The sequence below is a fragment of the Medicago sativa genome, chromosome 8 (assembly GCF_051527215.1).
Source record: "Medicago sativa cultivar Bolivia chromosome 8, Bolivia_mono, whole genome shotgun sequence".
Lineage (NCBI taxonomy): Eukaryota > Viridiplantae > Streptophyta > Magnoliopsida > Fabales > Fabaceae > Medicago > Medicago sativa.
Window position 1 is genome coordinate 3,883,765 of NC_140756.1, and position 17,105 is coordinate 3,900,869.

A 17,105-nucleotide genomic window follows, 5' to 3' on the forward strand; every position below is an offset into this window, starting at 1 on the left:
GGATATTTTTATTGAATGATAACCATTATATTTATACATAAAGAAAAGCCTAAAATAATGCATAAAGAAACTACTATTTGAAAACTAAATGCCTAAAAAATTGGTAACAAATAGAGCATATTAGAGAGTTCCTAACAATAACATAAAAAGATAATATATCCTAAAAATTAGGAACTTAAAACAGTAGATTCATAGTCATCCAGTCAACACTCCTCCTTGACTCTGAAACTGCATACACCAAGCATTTGTGACAAGAATTCATATCTAGCTTTGTCATATCCTTCTGGTTCCATGACAGGAACGTTGCACATTTGGTAGATGTCTGAAAGTGATCTAGTTCCTCTAACAGGTTAATCATCAACATCTTCATTCTCCTCCTAAAATTCAAACTTCTCACAATCTTCCCAATTCCAACTATCTGACTCAAGAAATTTGACATCTCTACTAACAATTACTTTGTTGCTTTGTGGAAGATAGATTCTATAGACTTTTGAAGATGAGCTATAGCCTACAAAAATTTCAGGTTCTGCTTTCTTCTTGATTTGTTCAAGGACAGCATCCACAACAAAAGATTTAGGCTTGCTTTTAAAACTGCTAATAAAGTTATTGGACACTCCTTTATTCAATTGTTCCCATATGACATCAACTTGTGCTTTTACTTCAGTAACACCTTGTTTTGGTTCTAGGCTTTCCCCTGGAACAGGTTCTTTGACAGATTTTGCAGAGTTTCCATTGATTGTATCGACGGAACTCATCACTCCCGCAGCGTTCACGATAGATGGATGGTGGAGGAACGCAACACCAACCTGAATCCTTCCTTCCTTGTGTACAGCTGCATGTTGTTCCTCATTCATCAAATCCAAGGCAAAGCTCTTGCCTTTCATTTGAACATTGACCATTTCTATGTTGTTTGCATCTTTAATCACACATTTTTTATCCTCAAACAACACCTTATAACCATTCTCTAGCAGTTTAGTAACACTCAAAAGGTTTTGATTAATTTTAGGAACATATAAGACATCAGAAATTAGTTTCAAACCTGAAAGGCTTTCAATTTCAACCGTTCCCTTGCCTTTTACTTCGATAAGTGCACCATTTCCAATTCTGACTTTGGAAATAGTTGTCTCGTCCAGATCATTAAAGAGCTCACGATCATAAGTCATGTGGTTTGTGCAACCACTATCTATAAGCCAACTCTCTCGGGTGGTGTTGGTGGCAAAGCATGATGCTACAAAGAGTTGCTCCTCCAAAGTTTGATCTTCAGCAGCCTTAGCTTCTCCCTGATGTTGAGCCTTGCATATTCTTTCCACATGTCCTAACTGACCACACTTGTGACATTTTATGTCTGGTCTCCACCAACATCTATTTGGTGGATGGTTATTTTTTTTGCAGTATGGACAAGGTGAAAAGAGACTTGTATTGCTGCTCTGGTTTCTTTTCTCATTCCTTCCACCATTGTAGTTCTTTAATTTAGCTTGTAATGCTCCTTCCACTAAACCTTCAGACCTTATCATTCTTCTTTGTTCTTGGGCCTGCATAACATTTACAAGCTCTGCCACGGTAAGCTTTAACATGTCCTTGGTATTTTCCAAGGAAGTGATAGTTGCTTCAAATCTTTCAAGGACAGTCACGAGTATTTTCTGAACTATTCTTGAATCAGATAATTCAGAACCAAGCAATCTTACTTTGTTAGCAATGCTAATAAGTTTATTTGCATACTCTTTAATTGTTTCAGACTCCTTCATCTTTTGCATCTCAAATTCTCGAATCAAATTAAGTGCTTGCATCCCCCTAATTCTTTCATCTCCTTCATATTCAGTTTTGAGGAAATTCCATATTTCAAATGCTGATTTGATGGCCATAATTCTGGTGAAGATTTCTTCTGAGACAGCAGCAAACAAAGTAGCCCTTGCTTTTGACTTTCTTGTTTTCCTTCCCTTGTGATTTTTTATCTGAGCCATTGTTGGATTGTCTAACAAAGGAAGAACTTCGTAGTCCTCCTCAACAGCTTCCCAGAGGTCATTTTCCTCTAAATACGCCTTCATCCTTGCTGCCCATATATGATAGTTTTCACCATCAAACACAGGTAGTGGTAGGGCTTTGTAGGATGTATCAGAATCCATCTGTTTGATGAATTGAAAATAGTGTTTAAGCTATTATGGTGGGTTTCACTCACTTCACTCACAAGTCCCTCCAAGAAGAAGACTCTAGATACCAATTTGTTGGATATAGAAAGGTTTAACGTGGAAAAGAATATGTTATGTGAACAACATGAAAGGGATATTTTTATTGAATGATAACCATCATATTTATACATAAAGAAAAGCTTAAAATAATGCATAAAGAAACTATTATTTGAAAACTAAATTCCTAAAAAATTGGTAACAAATAGTTCCTAACAATAACATAAAAAGATAATAGATCCTAAAAATTAGGAACTTAAAACAGTAGTTTCATAGTCATCCAGTCAACACAGTTTTTGAAAAAAATAACTTTTGGTTCATGGGCACACAGTTTTCTTTGGACACTATTGTCTCAATTATCTTTGTTTTAACTTCTTTGCCTGGTGTAAATTATTGATGTTCATGTGGTTAATTCTGTTATCTGGGTTTTCATGCCTTTAGACAGAGACATGAGCTGAACTGTTATTTATAATATTACTTTTCTAATCGTACACATTTGATTGAGATAATTGAAAAAGATTTTATCCATATTTGGATGTTAACCATGTGTACAAAATAGGCCCTTTAGAGTAGACTGGTCTTCCAGCTTGCAATCCTTGTTTAAATTGTGATATGTTGTAGGTTGTATCCAATTTTTGGGTTCAATGGTAGAAGTTATTTGTTTTTGAAATAGTTGCAGGCTTTATAAAACTTTAATTGATTCTAATGCAGTGCCTTTCTTGTCTGTAGGTGTATATTATGCACTTCTTTTCCCGCAACTTCTGCACTGACAAATTGGAGTGGTGTATTCTATTCTGTGATATGCAGTGCGCATCAGTCCCTACCAACTTTTGCAGCATCCAAACTGTATGGTTCAGTTCAATTGGTATATGGAGAAAGGGCAGGATGTGGACTATTATAGTTGTTATAGTCAATCAGGTCGTGTATGAGGATCTATACTCACTACATATGGTTGCATTATGATATTGGATTCTATACCTATTTTTCAGGAGTATTACATATCGAATAACAATTTTGCTTATAACAGTCGATTCTTTGCTTCCTTGCTTTATTTGCAAAGTTGTTTATCAAAAGTTTTGGCCTTCGGATATCCAGAAAGCTAAAGAAGTGGTGAGAATGAGATTGCCTCAAGGGAACTTTCAGATGCAGAATTTAAGGATTGGCAAAGCATTTATGAAGAGGCTAGCACTTCATTGATCATTGATTGACCGAACTACAAAACTACGTCAAAAAGAAGCTCTTGTAGAATTCAAATTAAACCTACTTGGGGCAATTAGAGTCGAGGACAAGATGCAAGAAGGTGATAAGCTAGAGACTGCAATTTCAATTGGTCTTTCCTGCAAACTTCTGTGCGCAAATACGCAGCAGATAATTATAAATGGTACCTCAGAGGTTGAATGCAGAAATATTTTGGCTTATGCTAGAGACAAATTTGGTGTGAGATCTTCAAGTGGATAACATCATAATCGCATAAAACCAATGCTAGACATGGTGATCTTGATATTCCCAATGATACAAAGTCATCGAGCATGCCCAAGTGGAATTTAGGAAAATAAGAAGCAAAAAAACACGACTCAATTGGCACTCATTATTGATGGAAACAGTTTGGTCTATATCTTGGAGAAAGAACTGGAATCAGGCAATATTATCCTTGTTTATATGAAATTTTTGTTTGAAATATTTTTATGTTTTGGAAAACTAATGCTTGGGCTAATTTAGGTGCATATTCAACTGTTTGAAATATTTTTTGTTTGACCTTACAAAAAGCACTAATTGTTGATCTGGTAAAGAGTCATATGGTGAGTTCTTCATAATCACATCTGAGTTTGAAATATTTTTTGTTTGACCTTACAAAAAGCAGTAATTGTTGATCTGGTAAAGAGTCTTACAAAAAGCAGTAATTGTTGATCTGGTAAAGAGTCATATGGTGAGTTCTTCATAATCACGTTCTTCATAAATAGTATATATTTGTAGTTCTTCATAATCACGTTCTTCATAAATAGTATATATTTGTACTTTGTTTTGGGGGCTGACCAGTGATTTTCAAAATGAGACTTATGTGTAACAAATATCGAGACCTAACTCATCCTTACAAAACCGACTTGTACGGTTATAAATTCTTCTCAAGAATCCTATCTATCCGATGTGGAACTAAATCCCACCCGAGTGTTGGCCGCTAACATTATGATCTCTCCTGTTTGTAATTGACTACTTTGGAAAAGGGCAAATGATATGTCAATTATCCAAATGGTTGAATAGCGTGTTGGCATCAGATTTGGCTATGGGACAATTTTGATTTTTGATTATCAGCGCGTGTTTTTTTTCTTTTGAAACAGCTTATTTATTAGAAACACCAAACATACAAGTGCAAATAGGTGAACATGGACAGATACAAAAGGCCCGAAAACCGGTAACTCGAATAAAAAACCAGCAAGAACAGCTGCTGCACAGGCATAGACAGAACCTGTCAGAAGACCAGAAAATGCAGCTGCGGCTGCAACACCCGAAAACGAGGCCAAAAAGTCCCGAACACACATAAACTGCCCCAAACAGCTCTATCGGCGTGTTGGTTATTTAGTTCTGTCAACTTCTACCACAATGCTGTCTTTTTTTAATTCTATTATGGTGTACGTATAGTTTTCCTTGGATGTTGTTCTCTCATTGATTTTTCTTATAGGTTTTTTGTCCAGTGTAAAATATGTACATATGGTTAACTGTTATTTTTCATGCTTTTAGGCAGAAACATGAGCTGAACTGTTATTTTTAATATTATTTTTGCCTAATCGCGGGCATTTGATCGAGATATATGAAAAATATTTTATTCATATTTGGATGTTAGCTTTTGCCTACAGATTGTCTTTCTACAATAGACTGATCTTACAGCTTGATGAAATCCTTGTTCAAATTTTAATATGTCTTTCTATAAATTTTCTTTTTGAAATAGTTGCATTGCATCCTTTATAAAATTTTGATTGACTCCAAGGCAGTGTCTTTCTTGTGTTCTTCTGGTATATATTATGCACAGCTTTTTCCACACATCTGCCCCTACCATTTTTGTTGGTGTTTTGGACAAAGACTTGAGCCACAAGACAAGACAGTACTCTTGCAGCATAAAAAACTGTATGGTTGAGGTCATAGGAAAGAGGCTTACAATATGCAATGATCGACACATTTTGGCCGAGCCTTGTTCTGTTCTACAATTCCCCTATAATTCAATTGATATATGGAGCCTTGTTCTGTTGGATTGTATGCCTAACTTTCTTAACTGCTGGTTTGTCACACTTGTGTCTTCAAATAGGTACGACACGCACTATAATAGATGATGTGGTAATGTAGGATATCAACAATTTTAGCCTTCGGATATCCAAAAGATGATGATTTGCAGTCAAGGCAACAAGTTTACCTTTAATCATTATGGTGGTGGCACTTGGTTGTATAAGTGGCCGGATTTGTGTATGTTTTGTCTCTATTTGATTGTTGCCAACATTTTTCAATGCTATTCATTCATTCTAAACACTTTGCTCATTTATATGTTACCCCTTAAAATTATTAAATAACTTAATTATTACTCGATTTTATTGAAAAATACAGGTTTTTGAAAACAAACTTTGATCACTAGTTTTGTTAAAATTTGAATTCATCGTTCGGTCACTAATATAAACAAAATCCAACATTTTAAATTCATTCATTAAATGATATGTGGGTCTATAATATGAATAAATTTAAAATGTTGATTTTTGCTTATACTATTGACCGGAGGGTGTATAATTTAAGTGTAGACATAAATAAGTAAGGGTTTTGTTACAAGCCACCCTTTGGTGGTGTCTTTTATCAAGTCACACCTGATTTTCACTTTTTAGTTATAACTTTGCTAAAGGACACCTTCCTAAAAGTAAGTTGGTGTCTTTTCGCAAATGCTCATAAAGTAACTTGATAAAAGACACCTTCATAAAAAGTGTCTTCTATCATAACCCAATAAGTAATATACAACCCAAAAAAGTTCAATTTTATATATATGGGGAATGCTATAACACACCCACTCACTTTTGTGAAGGTGTGTTTTAGCATTGAACACCTTTAATGTTTTCACAAAAATACCCTTATTTTTCATTTTCAAAAACAAATAAGCTAAAGGGCAATTGTGTAACTCAACAGCCTTAATTTTAATTTTTTTTCCACTACTCATCTTCTCCACCCGATCTACTTTACAGTTAACACCATTACATTTGTCAAAAAAAAAAAAGTTAACACCATTACATTTTTTTTTTTAGTTTTCAACTCATTCTCTCTTGTGGGTTCTTGCTACTCATCTATGTTCCCTCCTCTGTTTACAATCTCATCTCCCATTTCCATTGCCTTTCTCCATGCTGCAAAATGAAACTTCTATCAAATTCAACCTCACCGCCGTGAGAGAATGAAAAACAACATATTTGTGATCTGACGAATTCTTCGTCGCCGACGACGGTGACTCCGGTGGTTCTGATGGCTTTCATTTTTTTTGGCTGTTTGGAATCAATTTGAAAAACTACATCATGTTTTTGAAAGAACAAAAAAAAAAAACGAATTTCTTCTCTGGAACAAGATTAAACAATGTGGTGGTGATTTGAAGAGCCGGCATGCGTTGTAGCTTTAAGCACAACAATAATGGTGTGAATAGATTGCGGGAGAAGAGGTGGAATAATAAGGGCTGTTGAGTTACACAATTGCCCTTCAGCTTATTTGTTTTTGAAAAGGAAAAATAAGGGCTTTTTTTGTCAAAATATTAAAGGTGTTCAATGCTAAAACACACCTTCACAAAAGTGAGTGGGTGTGTTATAACATTCCCCTATATATATATATATATATATATATATATATATATATATATATATATATATATATAGAAAATTGCTGCTGACACATTAGCTTTGGCTAGGACACACATGTAAAAGACGTTTTTACCCCTTCGGTAGTTAACTGCCGAATTATAAAACCGGCTGCAGTTAACTACCGAGGAAAACTTCGGCAGTTAACTGCCGAGGAAACCTCAAACCTGTTTTTTTTTTTTGACAAAAACCATTAATTCTTTAAACCTAAATTTTCCTTAATTAAATTTAATTCTTTAATTATTTTATGGAATTAACATAATTCTTTTTATGATTTCATTAATGTGATTTTGTTGCCATAATGAAGAAATATGGATTTTGTTGTCATTAAATACACGATTCTTTTTATAAAGTTGTTGATTTCATTCATATAATTTTGTTGCCATAAATAAAAAAATATGAGATCCTATAATTACTGCATATTCAATCACGTTTCTTAATTAAAAAGAGGGTTTTTTTTTTAAGAATAGAAAAGTGGTTTTATTTGTACAAAAAAAAAGGTATTATTGATAGAATAATTACAAATATAATTATTTGAAAGAGAGATGAATAATATTTGAAATATTATAATTTGTCAACAACAAAAAAAATCTGAAATATTATAATTAATTACTAATAATTACAAATATAATTATTCTATCATTTGTAACGTTTTTGTTGTTGCATTTTTTTTTATTGAATCATCATTTTAGGTCCATTAACTACTGATTGCAGATATTATTCATCTCTCGTATTTCTTCATTTATGGCAACAAAATCACATGAATGAAATCATAAAAAGAATTATGTTTAATTCCTTAAAAGGATTAAAGAATTAAATTTAATTAAGGAAAATTTAGGTTTAAAGAATAAAAAGAATTAATGGTTTTTGTCAAAAAAAAAACAGGTTTGAGGTTTCTTCGGCAGTTAACTGCCGAAGTTTTCAGATTTCCTCAGCAGTTAACTGCCGAAGTTTTCCTCGGTAGTTAACTGCAGCCGGTTTCATAATTCGGCAGTTAACTACCGAAGGGGTAAAAACGTCTTTTACATGTGTGTCCTAGCCAAAGCTAATGTGTCAACAGCAATTTTCATATATATATGAGAAGGGATCCATTGACTCCAAGAGTAACTCTTTTGAGTTACTCCAAATCTCAACCCTTAATCTTAATAATAATTAATGATTGTGATTAATTGCAACTAATTCCTATGGTACACCCTCTCTCTAAACAACCCATTAGAATGCAAGGGTGAGAAACAGTAAGCAAAACTACTGTTTATTCATAATTTATTCAATTTCAAAGAACCATGAGTATTCCTATGGCTATGAACATGTGTATCCATTCAATTTCAAAGAATCGTAAATCATCACTAACATATAATTTATTCATAATTTTGTACTAGTAATGCTTATTACACGTTTCAATCAGATATGATATTAGTTCGACGTATAAACAAAAATCTGATTCAGTTTTTTTATCAATGAAATCTAATTCAATTAATATCACACTCGTCAATTGGATCTAATAAAAAATTATTGTTGAGATATTTTAAAGGCATATGATAGATTTCAAGACATTCACGGCTTAATTTTATGGCAAAATACTATTATCCCTTTGATAAAAGAAAAATTAGGAAAGAACAAAAGAAGAACAAACTTAAACGTGAACACGAGAAAGAGTGAAACGATACATGAGAGGGAATTCGGATTTTTTCATCAATGGAAGAAAGCAAAACAAAGGTATGGTAGATAATTAGTATGGGAGAGTATAATTTATTGTTCATGTGAGATTATTATTAATTAACTTTTGCAGATTGATAGAGAGAAGAAAAGGAAAATGAACGATTATGAAAATTGAGAGAGAGAAGAAGAAGAAAAAAAGGAAAACACCCCACCTTAACAATTACTATGAATTAATCACAACCATTAGTTATTATTAAAATGAAGGGTCATGATTTGGAGTAAGTGTTTAAACTTACTCTTGGAGTCAATGGATCCCTTATATATATAGGTTATGATAGAAGACACCTTTTATGAAGGTGTCTTTTATCAAGTTACTCTATGAGCATTTACGAAAAGACACCAACTTACTTTTATGAAGGTGTCTTTTAGCAAAGTTATAACTAAAAAGTGAAAATCACACCTTAAGGTGTGACTTGTTAAAAGACACCACCAAAGGGTGGCTTGTAACAAAACCCTATATATATATATATATATATATATATATATATATGACGTTCATTGACTCAACTCAATGACTTTAAACAATAGTGTGAAATGAATTATACGTTATTTACTATAGAGTAATGATATTTTGACATCCATTTGATGACAACTTTGTTGACAACCTTGTTTTTCTCACTTCTTATTGGTCAAAAACAATGGAGAGAGAAAAAAGAAGAGAGAGGATAACAACATCATGTGAGTATGAAAGAAAAAGTTATCCAAAGGTTGTCAAAAAGTGGTTGTCAAAATATCATTTCTCTTTACTATATATGCACGATTGATCCGGTCTAGTTTAGCTCAAGATGACAGGACAACCACCTGTTTTTTGTCCTTATCTTAATTATTGACCTTAATATATCAAAGATAGATCCGCATTACTAGGAAGGGCAAACCATTTCACTGGCATTGCACATTTAGTTGTTTCCTGCTGACGTCATCCAGTTACATAATGACTATGACATCACCTAATCCATATTCACACATACACACATGGCTCATCTATAGTCGTTAGATGCTAAGATCTATGTGGATCATCTTAGTTTAAAATGATAAATTATTAGTAACAACATTAATGAAGGAGCAAGTGAACTTGTATTTTAGTTTAAAATGTTGCAAGTTGCAATGTGAGTACTTAATGATTTAAATAAACACACATACAAGAGCATTAGGAAGATGGAAGGAAGGGAATAATAATAATAATAATAATAATATGCTAGATAGTAGTATATATCTAGCTAGCTTTAATTGAAAAAAGATAGAAATTAAAAAGAAAAGTGAGAGAGTTGAAAATATGGATGATAGAGATGAGGCAATGAAGGAGCTTGTGAGAGGGCGTGAGTTAGCTAAGCAGCTTGAACAACATCTTAGTAACAACATTAATGATAAATTATTAGCAAGCCCATTATTTGCACAACATCTTGTAAGCAACGTTGTCAACTCATTTAGTAACACCCTCTTCCTTTTGAACAAACATCATCAAAGGGAACAAAACTTTTCTTTAACTATTAAATCTGAAGAGGAATCTCAAGATAGTTACAAGACTAGTTCCATCCGTGGTGCTAGAGGATCTCACAAAAGAAGGTACTTATAATGATTAATTATATATCAATCATTTCTTTTAATTTGCAATATATTATTAATATATATATGGTCATGAATTTAGCTAATGAATTTAAATTTATTATTTGTTATAATAGTTTAACATGAAATTCTCATTGTGTGGCACTATCTTCCTTGTTAAAACTCAAACTACTTAAGTTGAATTAATTAACACTCTTTAAAAACAGTCATGTTGTTTGCTAGCTAGGAATATGAACATTTTCTATAGAATCATGGTTAAGTTTTTGGAGTGGATATTAAATTAAAATTATGATAACAGAATTAATTTCTTGTTAATTTGCAGAAAAACTACAGAAACGTGTGAGGAAGTGTCAGAAAGACCAACAGATGATGGGCATGAATGGAGAAAGTATGGTCAAAAAACAATCCTCAATTCCAAATACTCAAGGTGTGTATATGTCTCAAATCAATTATAATTAGTTCCAACTTAATTCATCTATATATAATTCCTCCTCATCGATCTGTTTCCTAATAACTTTTCACAGTTTGTTCAGGGCCTAATATATATCCAATGATTTGAATTAATATATATGCAGGGACTACTACAGGTGTACTCACAAGTTTAATCAAAGATGCAAAGCAACCAAACAAGTGCAGAGAATTGAAGAGAAGCCTCCCTTGTATAAGACCACCTATTACGGCCACCACACTTGTAACAAATTAGACAGTATCATATTTGAACCCACTTCTCCTCATGATAATACTACTTCCTCCATATTGCTTAGCTTTAACAACACCTTCCCAACTCCAACCGAACAAGATTGTCCCTTTTTATCATCGTCGACATCATCATCATCATCATCATCATCTTCGTCTTTTAATTCCTCACATTCAGTGGAATATTGCAAGGAGAACTCACCTTCCTTGGATGAATACCTGCTCTCTCCTGAACCAATTTTAGATAACTCTATTTCTACAAGGCATGTTCGTAGTACTCTATCATCATCAACTACACTTGAATCTGATGATCACAGGGATATGATGATAATATTGTATGGTCTCTTGTATGATTCTGATGAACTTGATACTGATTTCCTTCACCCTTTTCATGGCTTTCAATTATAGTAGATAACCTTTACATGTCCGGCCATTTTGTATATTGTACATGAGAAGAGAATAATAAAACGAGTATGGATTTGTATCTAATTGCTATTACTTGCTAATCTAGAGAAGAATATATTGAGTAACCTCATTATTGGGACAATGCATGTGATGACTTTGGTAATATAATGGTAACAGAAAAGAGAGAAAAGAGGTAATTGTGTAATAATAAATAGCTTGTAATTTGTTTGTTCAAAATGGAACAGAATGAATTCACATACAATGATCAATATATATATATGTCTTTTATGCAAGAGTTAACTAACAACTAACTAGGTAGAAGAACAGTTTTAGATATCTGAGTATTTGAATGGCTGCTTGCATGATGCATGATATTGAGAGGTTATTAGAGTTGTCATGTATTGACTCAGTTGTTGAGGTAGATGATGGATATGGTAAAAGTTGGCATAGGAATGGATGATGGTTTAGGGGCCGAGTAGACTAGCTTCAACAGCTGCAATTTCCTATTCAATATTAATATCATTTGAGGAGTTAACAATGTGAAATGGGTTATCAATTTGAATAGGATCATCAAATAAAAATGAATAATTGGATACGTCATCATAAATTGGATTTTCATTTGGAGAAACAAGAGGATTATAAGAAAATATGTGCTAATTAAGCATTCCCTGAATTAGTAAAAACATCACAAATAAATGTACAAGTCAGTCAAACAGATCGAACATATATAATCTTTAGTTTCTTACTTAAATAATCTAAGAAAAATACATTTTTTTTAGCTCTAGTATCTAGTTTTGTTATATGGTTAATTATAGGTGATGCAAAAGATAAACAACCAAGGTGGCATGTGATAAAGCAATTCAAAGGAGTTTTGTGTGGTTAACCTGTTTACAATAACGGTGATATGGGTATATAGAATATGAGGGGGGAAAATTGGGAAGCTTAGAATGAAAAAGTAAAGTTTTATCTATGCCATCAAATCAAACTATTGTGGCAGTTGGTTGTATATGTGGCAAGGTATATGTGTATGCTTTCTCTCTTTTTTATTATAGACAAAACTTCTTATGTACGTATCTCCACTTAAATTATATATTTTCTTTGAGAAAATTATGGGTAATTATGAATATTTGAGCAAGTAGTTTTTTTTTTTTTTTAAGGTATAAAGTAAGAGCTTAACCCGCACTATGATTTGCTAACAGTATAGTTTTGCATGCATATATAAATGATGATAGATTTAAAAGGGTGTTATCTTTCTGGAAAATGAATCATTGAATTTGAAGTGTTTGGACTTTGGACAATCATTGAAGTAATTTTATTTCATATTTCAATTAGTCCTCAGATGGTTCTGGGTTTAGCAATTTACTTAAAAATGAAGGAAACGTTGATGTTTATAATGCATTGATATATAGGAGTTAACAACTTAACAACTTTGAAAATCAATGAACCATCTCACATGATGAAGCAAATAATTTAACACACCCTTTTAAATCTATCATCATTTATAAATATTGATAGATTTTTTGCATCCCAACAATTTCATTTAAATATTTACTATCGAAGCGATATGTATTGATAGTTCCGAATTCATGCCTTAATCTTTTGAATTTCTTCAAATTTTTTTGTATTGCTAAATTAATGATATTTTACACCTGCTTTACCCAGCTGTAATTGACTTTAAACAAGAAACAGTGTGAATTGAAATGGTACTTACTTACCTACGTTGTTACTATATGCAGACATAGATAGATAGATAGATTCGGCTCAGATGACAACTACTTGTTTTTTGTCCTTATTACCTTAATATATCCGAGATCCGCATTACACGGAATGCCAAGTGCCAACGTGTTCTTTCCTTTTTTGAGAAGAAAGAAAGAACAACACCATTTGCACTCATGCCAACGTCATCCAATGACCCAACCATGATAACATCACCTAATCCACGTTCACGCACGTGGCATATCTATGGTCGTCGGATGCAAAGATATAACTTCGGTAAGGATGTTGGACTTTGATATTTATTTATAAATTGCAAGTGAACTTCGGTGAGAGTGGTTAATTAAATAAATAAATAAAAACTAATCACACATTTAGGAAGATGGGAGGAAACGGAATAATAATGATAGTATAATAATACTAGCTAGTAGCTATCTATCTATCTATCTATAAATGGAAAAAAGGCTAGAAAAGGAAGGATATAGTGAATTGAAAATTATGGATCTTAGAAATGAGGCAATGGAGGAGGAGCTAGTGAGAGGGCGTGAGTTTGCAAACCAGCTTGGACAACTTGTAATAACATTGATGAATCATCATCATGAGTTGGCCCAACATCTTGTTCTTGTCAACAACATTATCAACTCATTTACCAATACCCTCACCCTTTTGAACAAACATCACAAAACGGATTCTTCCTTCATTAGTCCAACTAAATCTCAGGAGATCTCACAACATACTTCCACCACTGGTAGAGGATCTTACAAAAGAAGGTACATATACTAATTTTTTGTTGTATCTACCATGTTTACTAATTCTTTTCTTATCATTCCATCTCACTTTGTCCTTTCATTTGTTTAAAGGACGTCAAACATCATTACATATTTTTAGCTAGTATATATTTTATTTATTTATTTTTATAATAGTTTAAAATGAAATTATTATTGTTTGATGCTCTTTTTGATCATTATTATAAGCAAAAAATTATTTTTTTTTAGATTCATATGGAGCAATTCATGTATTTGATCAAATACATGAATTGCTTCATATGAATCTAAAAAAAGTAATTTTTTGTTTATAATAGGGACCGGGATAATAGCTAGTAGCTCCTTGTTGATTAAAACTCAAACCAATTATATATATAATATTTTTTAGGTTGAATTAATTAAATTGATACTATTTATAATCATGTTGTTCGTTTGGAGTTTGAACTTTTTTTATCTTCCTCGTTGAAATGTACTAGGTTGTGGTTTGGAGTAGATTAGAATTGACTAAGAGTTTATGCAAAAAGAGTTAATGGACTTAATTTCTTGTAATTAATTTGCAGAAAAACTACATCAACATGGGAGAAGGTGTCAGAATGTCCAACAGATGATGGGTATGAATGGAGAAAATATGGTCAAAAAACAATCCTCAATTCCAAATACTCAAGGTGTGTGTATGTCGTCCTCAATTCCTCTGCATATATAGCTAGATAGATCTGTTTCCTACTAATAAATCTTCTCTTGATCCAATGAATTGAATTAATATATATGCAGGGACTACTACAGGTGTACTCACAAGCTTGATCAAAGATGCCAAGCAACCAAACAAGTGCAAAGAATTCAAGAGAAGCCTCCTTCATATAAGACCACATATTACGACCGCCACACTTGCAATAACTCAGATGAAATCATATTTGAACCCACTTCTCCTCATGATCACAATACTTCCTCCATATTGCTTAGCTTTAACAACACATTCCCAACTCCAACCAAACAAGATTGTCCCTTTTTATCATCACATGATTCAGTACTCGAACATTGTAAGGAGGAATTAGTAATTCCCTCACCTTCCTTGAATATTGATTACCTGGTTTCTCCTGAGCACACTTTAGATATTTCTATTTCTACAAGCCAAGTCAGTAGTAGCACTCAATCATCATCAACTACACTTGAATCTGATGATGATCACAAGGATATGATGATGATGTATGGCGATCTCTTCTATGATTCTGTTGAGCTTGACCATCGTGATTTCTTTTACCCTTTTCTAGGGCTTTTGTAGATCGATCAATCAATTGCCTGTGTTTTATTTATTATTAATTTAGTTTCTAAGTTCATTTTTATATATTCTTCTGAAAGGATATATATTGCTACAAAGTTTTTTTTTTTTTTTGTTTGAGGGAAATATTGCTACAAAGTTATCAAGTAGATAAATTTTGATTTCCATATTGTACAAGAGAAGAGAATAATTAATAAAAGGAGTTTGAAATTTGCTACTTACTCCTTAATTACTTCATACCAGAGACAGGGCCAGGAATTAAGCTTAAGGATGACCATGTTGGAAGTTTAATTTAGAACAAATAATTTTTTAAATGCACAACATATACACGCAATTTAATTAGAAATTATAAGATATATAATCAAGCAAATTGACTCAAATAATTAATGAGCTTCATCGAAAAGACGAATTTTTTTTTTTTTGAAGAAGCTAAAATGGAATATATTACTGAACGCCTGAAGATTTCAGCACAAGGAGTGCCAAAAACCCAGCTGAAAGAGTATCAAATACAATCAAAAAAAAACGGGGAACAAAAACAGGAAAAACCAAAAAAGATAGCTACCCTGTTACATAATAATTCCCAAGCAAGGTAAAGGATTTAACCACCAAGAATGGTAGGAAAAAACAAAACTAGGACGATTTGCTTTCAGCCACCAGTAAGATTGAAGCTTAACTTTATCTAGCAATTGATTAATCGAAGCTTCTGTTTGGTGAAAAACCCGAGCATTCCTTTCAAGCCAAATTACCCACACACAAGATAACCATATAAGATGAAAAGCGGAGCGGTTGTTTTTTGAGAAGCCTCCTAAGGTGCCAAATTGATATAAATGGTCTGGCACATGTTCAGGAAACACTATATGGTAACTAAGCCAATGAGAAATACCATACCAAAGTTTACCAAAAAAATCACAAGAGAGGAATAAGTGTTTTGCATCCTCCATCATACCGCATCCACCCACACATAACTGAGCATTTGGAAGTAAAATGTGTCTTTTAATTAGATTGTCTGTTGTTGGTAATCTATCCCGCAACAAACGCCGAGCAAAAAGACTAATTTTCAGAGGCACCTCCTTGTTCCAGATTTCTGACGTGTGAGTTGCTGACAAGTTGTTACTGGTTGGTGTTAACAGATGGTTATAAGCACTTGTGACGTTATAATTGCTGGAAGCATGTAAGTGCCAAATCCACCTGTCAGAATGATTAGGCTGCAAAACAAAATTAGTTAAGATATCACAACACTCCCGCACCTTCTCCTCCTCCCAAGCAAACAAACGACGCCGCCACTTCCAAGCTTCCCCCTCTTCCCCCCACCCAAGCGAATACATTTCAGCCACCGTTGCCATTTTATTATTAGCAAGATCAAAAAGGCGGCCAAAACTATTCTTCAAAACTAACCCATCAATCCAAGGATCCCACCAAAATAAAGTATGAGCACCGTCGCCTACCTCCCGCCCAACATTATCATCAAACCACCGTCCACCTCCCAAACCAGCCCCATTTTTTATATTTATTAAATTATTCCACCAAACAGAGTTAAACCGCCCCTCCTCTGCGATTATACCTCCTACCTCCCCATATCTACCTACTAAAACTCTATACCACAAACTCCTATTTTCAACCCGCATACGCCAACACCATTTACCAAGTAAAGCCAAATTAAACTCCCGAATCCTCCGCACTCCTAAGCCTCCATCCTCCTTTTTGGAACAAATAGTGTCCCAGTTAATCCAAGAAATTTTCCTAACCTCCTCACAGCCCCCCCAAAAAAAACAATTAAAAATAGATTCAATAGAGGAAATGATACCTGCGGGAGCTTTGAAGAAGGAAAGAAAGTAGACCGGAAGAGAGGACAAGACAGACTTTAGAAGAACTAAACGGCCACCCAAAGATAGATTTTTACTTTTCCAACCCGATAATCTGG

At 33.3% G+C, this 17,105-nt stretch overlaps 3 protein-coding genes across 4 annotated transcripts; 2 read left to right on the forward strand and 1 right to left on the reverse strand.

The window, feature by feature from the left end:
* Positions 1-377: 377 nt before the first annotated feature.
* LOC146896246 (uncharacterized) lies at positions 378-1,920 on the reverse strand. The gene has a single exon (XM_085732954.1). The coding sequence runs from the start codon at positions 1,860-1,862 to the stop codon at positions 378-380; it is 1,485 nt and encodes a 494-aa protein (XP_085589080.1). The 5' UTR covers positions 1,863-1,920.
* Positions 1,921-9,858: 7,938 nt separating this feature from the next.
* On the forward strand, positions 9,859-11,515 carry LOC146896247 (WRKY DNA-binding transcription factor 70-like). Of its 2 annotated transcripts, none has more exons than XM_085731384.1 (3): positions 9,859-10,330; positions 10,653-10,757; positions 10,906-11,515. In XM_085731384.1, the coding sequence occupies exons 1-3, from the start codon at positions 10,041-10,043 to the stop codon at positions 11,432-11,434; spliced, it is 924 nt and encodes a 307-aa protein (XP_085587510.1). In that variant the 5' UTR covers positions 9,859-10,040; the 3' UTR covers positions 11,435-11,515. The 2 variants fall into 2 exon arrangements, with proteins under 2 accessions (XP_085587510.1, XP_085587511.1); XM_085731385.1 differs by having other exon boundaries at positions 9,907-10,330; positions 10,918-11,515.
* Positions 11,516-13,477: 1,962 nt separating this feature from the next.
* On the forward strand, positions 13,478-15,405 carry LOC146896248 (putative WRKY transcription factor 62). Its single transcript, XM_085731383.1, has 3 exons — positions 13,478-13,914; positions 14,469-14,573; positions 14,680-15,405. The coding sequence occupies exons 1-3, from the start codon at positions 13,598-13,600 to the stop codon at positions 15,185-15,187; spliced, it is 930 nt and encodes a 309-aa protein (XP_085587509.1). The 5' UTR covers positions 13,478-13,597; the 3' UTR covers positions 15,188-15,405.
* Positions 15,406-17,105: the final 1,700 nt, after the last annotated feature.

What these genes read in the sequence shown, in the direction of transcription:
- LOC146896246 (XM_085732954.1), bottom strand. Translation starts at nt 1,862, where the DNA reads ATGGCCATCAAATCAGCATTTGAAATATGGAATTTCCTCAAAACTGAA.
- LOC146896247 (XM_085731384.1), top strand. Translation starts at nt 10,041, where the DNA reads ATGGATGATAGAGATGAGGCAATGAAGGAGCTTGTGAGAGGGCGTGAG. An exon ending in AGAGGATCTCACAAAAGAAG is followed by an intron (nt 10,331 to 10,652) that starts GTACTTATAATG and finishes GTTAATTTGCAG; the next exon opens with AAAAACTACAGAAACGTGTG. An exon ending in CTCAATTCCAAATACTCAAG is followed by an intron (nt 10,758 to 10,905) that starts GTGTGTATATGT and finishes ATATATATGCAG; the next exon opens with GGACTACTACAGGTGTACTC.
- LOC146896248 (XM_085731383.1), top strand. Translation starts at nt 13,598, where the DNA reads ATGGAAAAAAGGCTAGAAAAGGAAGGATATAGTGAATTGAAAATTATG. An exon ending in AGAGGATCTTACAAAAGAAG is followed by an intron (nt 13,915 to 14,468) that starts GTACATATACTA and finishes ATTAATTTGCAG; the next exon opens with AAAAACTACATCAACATGGG. An exon ending in CTCAATTCCAAATACTCAAG is followed by an intron (nt 14,574 to 14,679) that starts GTGTGTGTATGT and finishes ATATATATGCAG; the next exon opens with GGACTACTACAGGTGTACTC.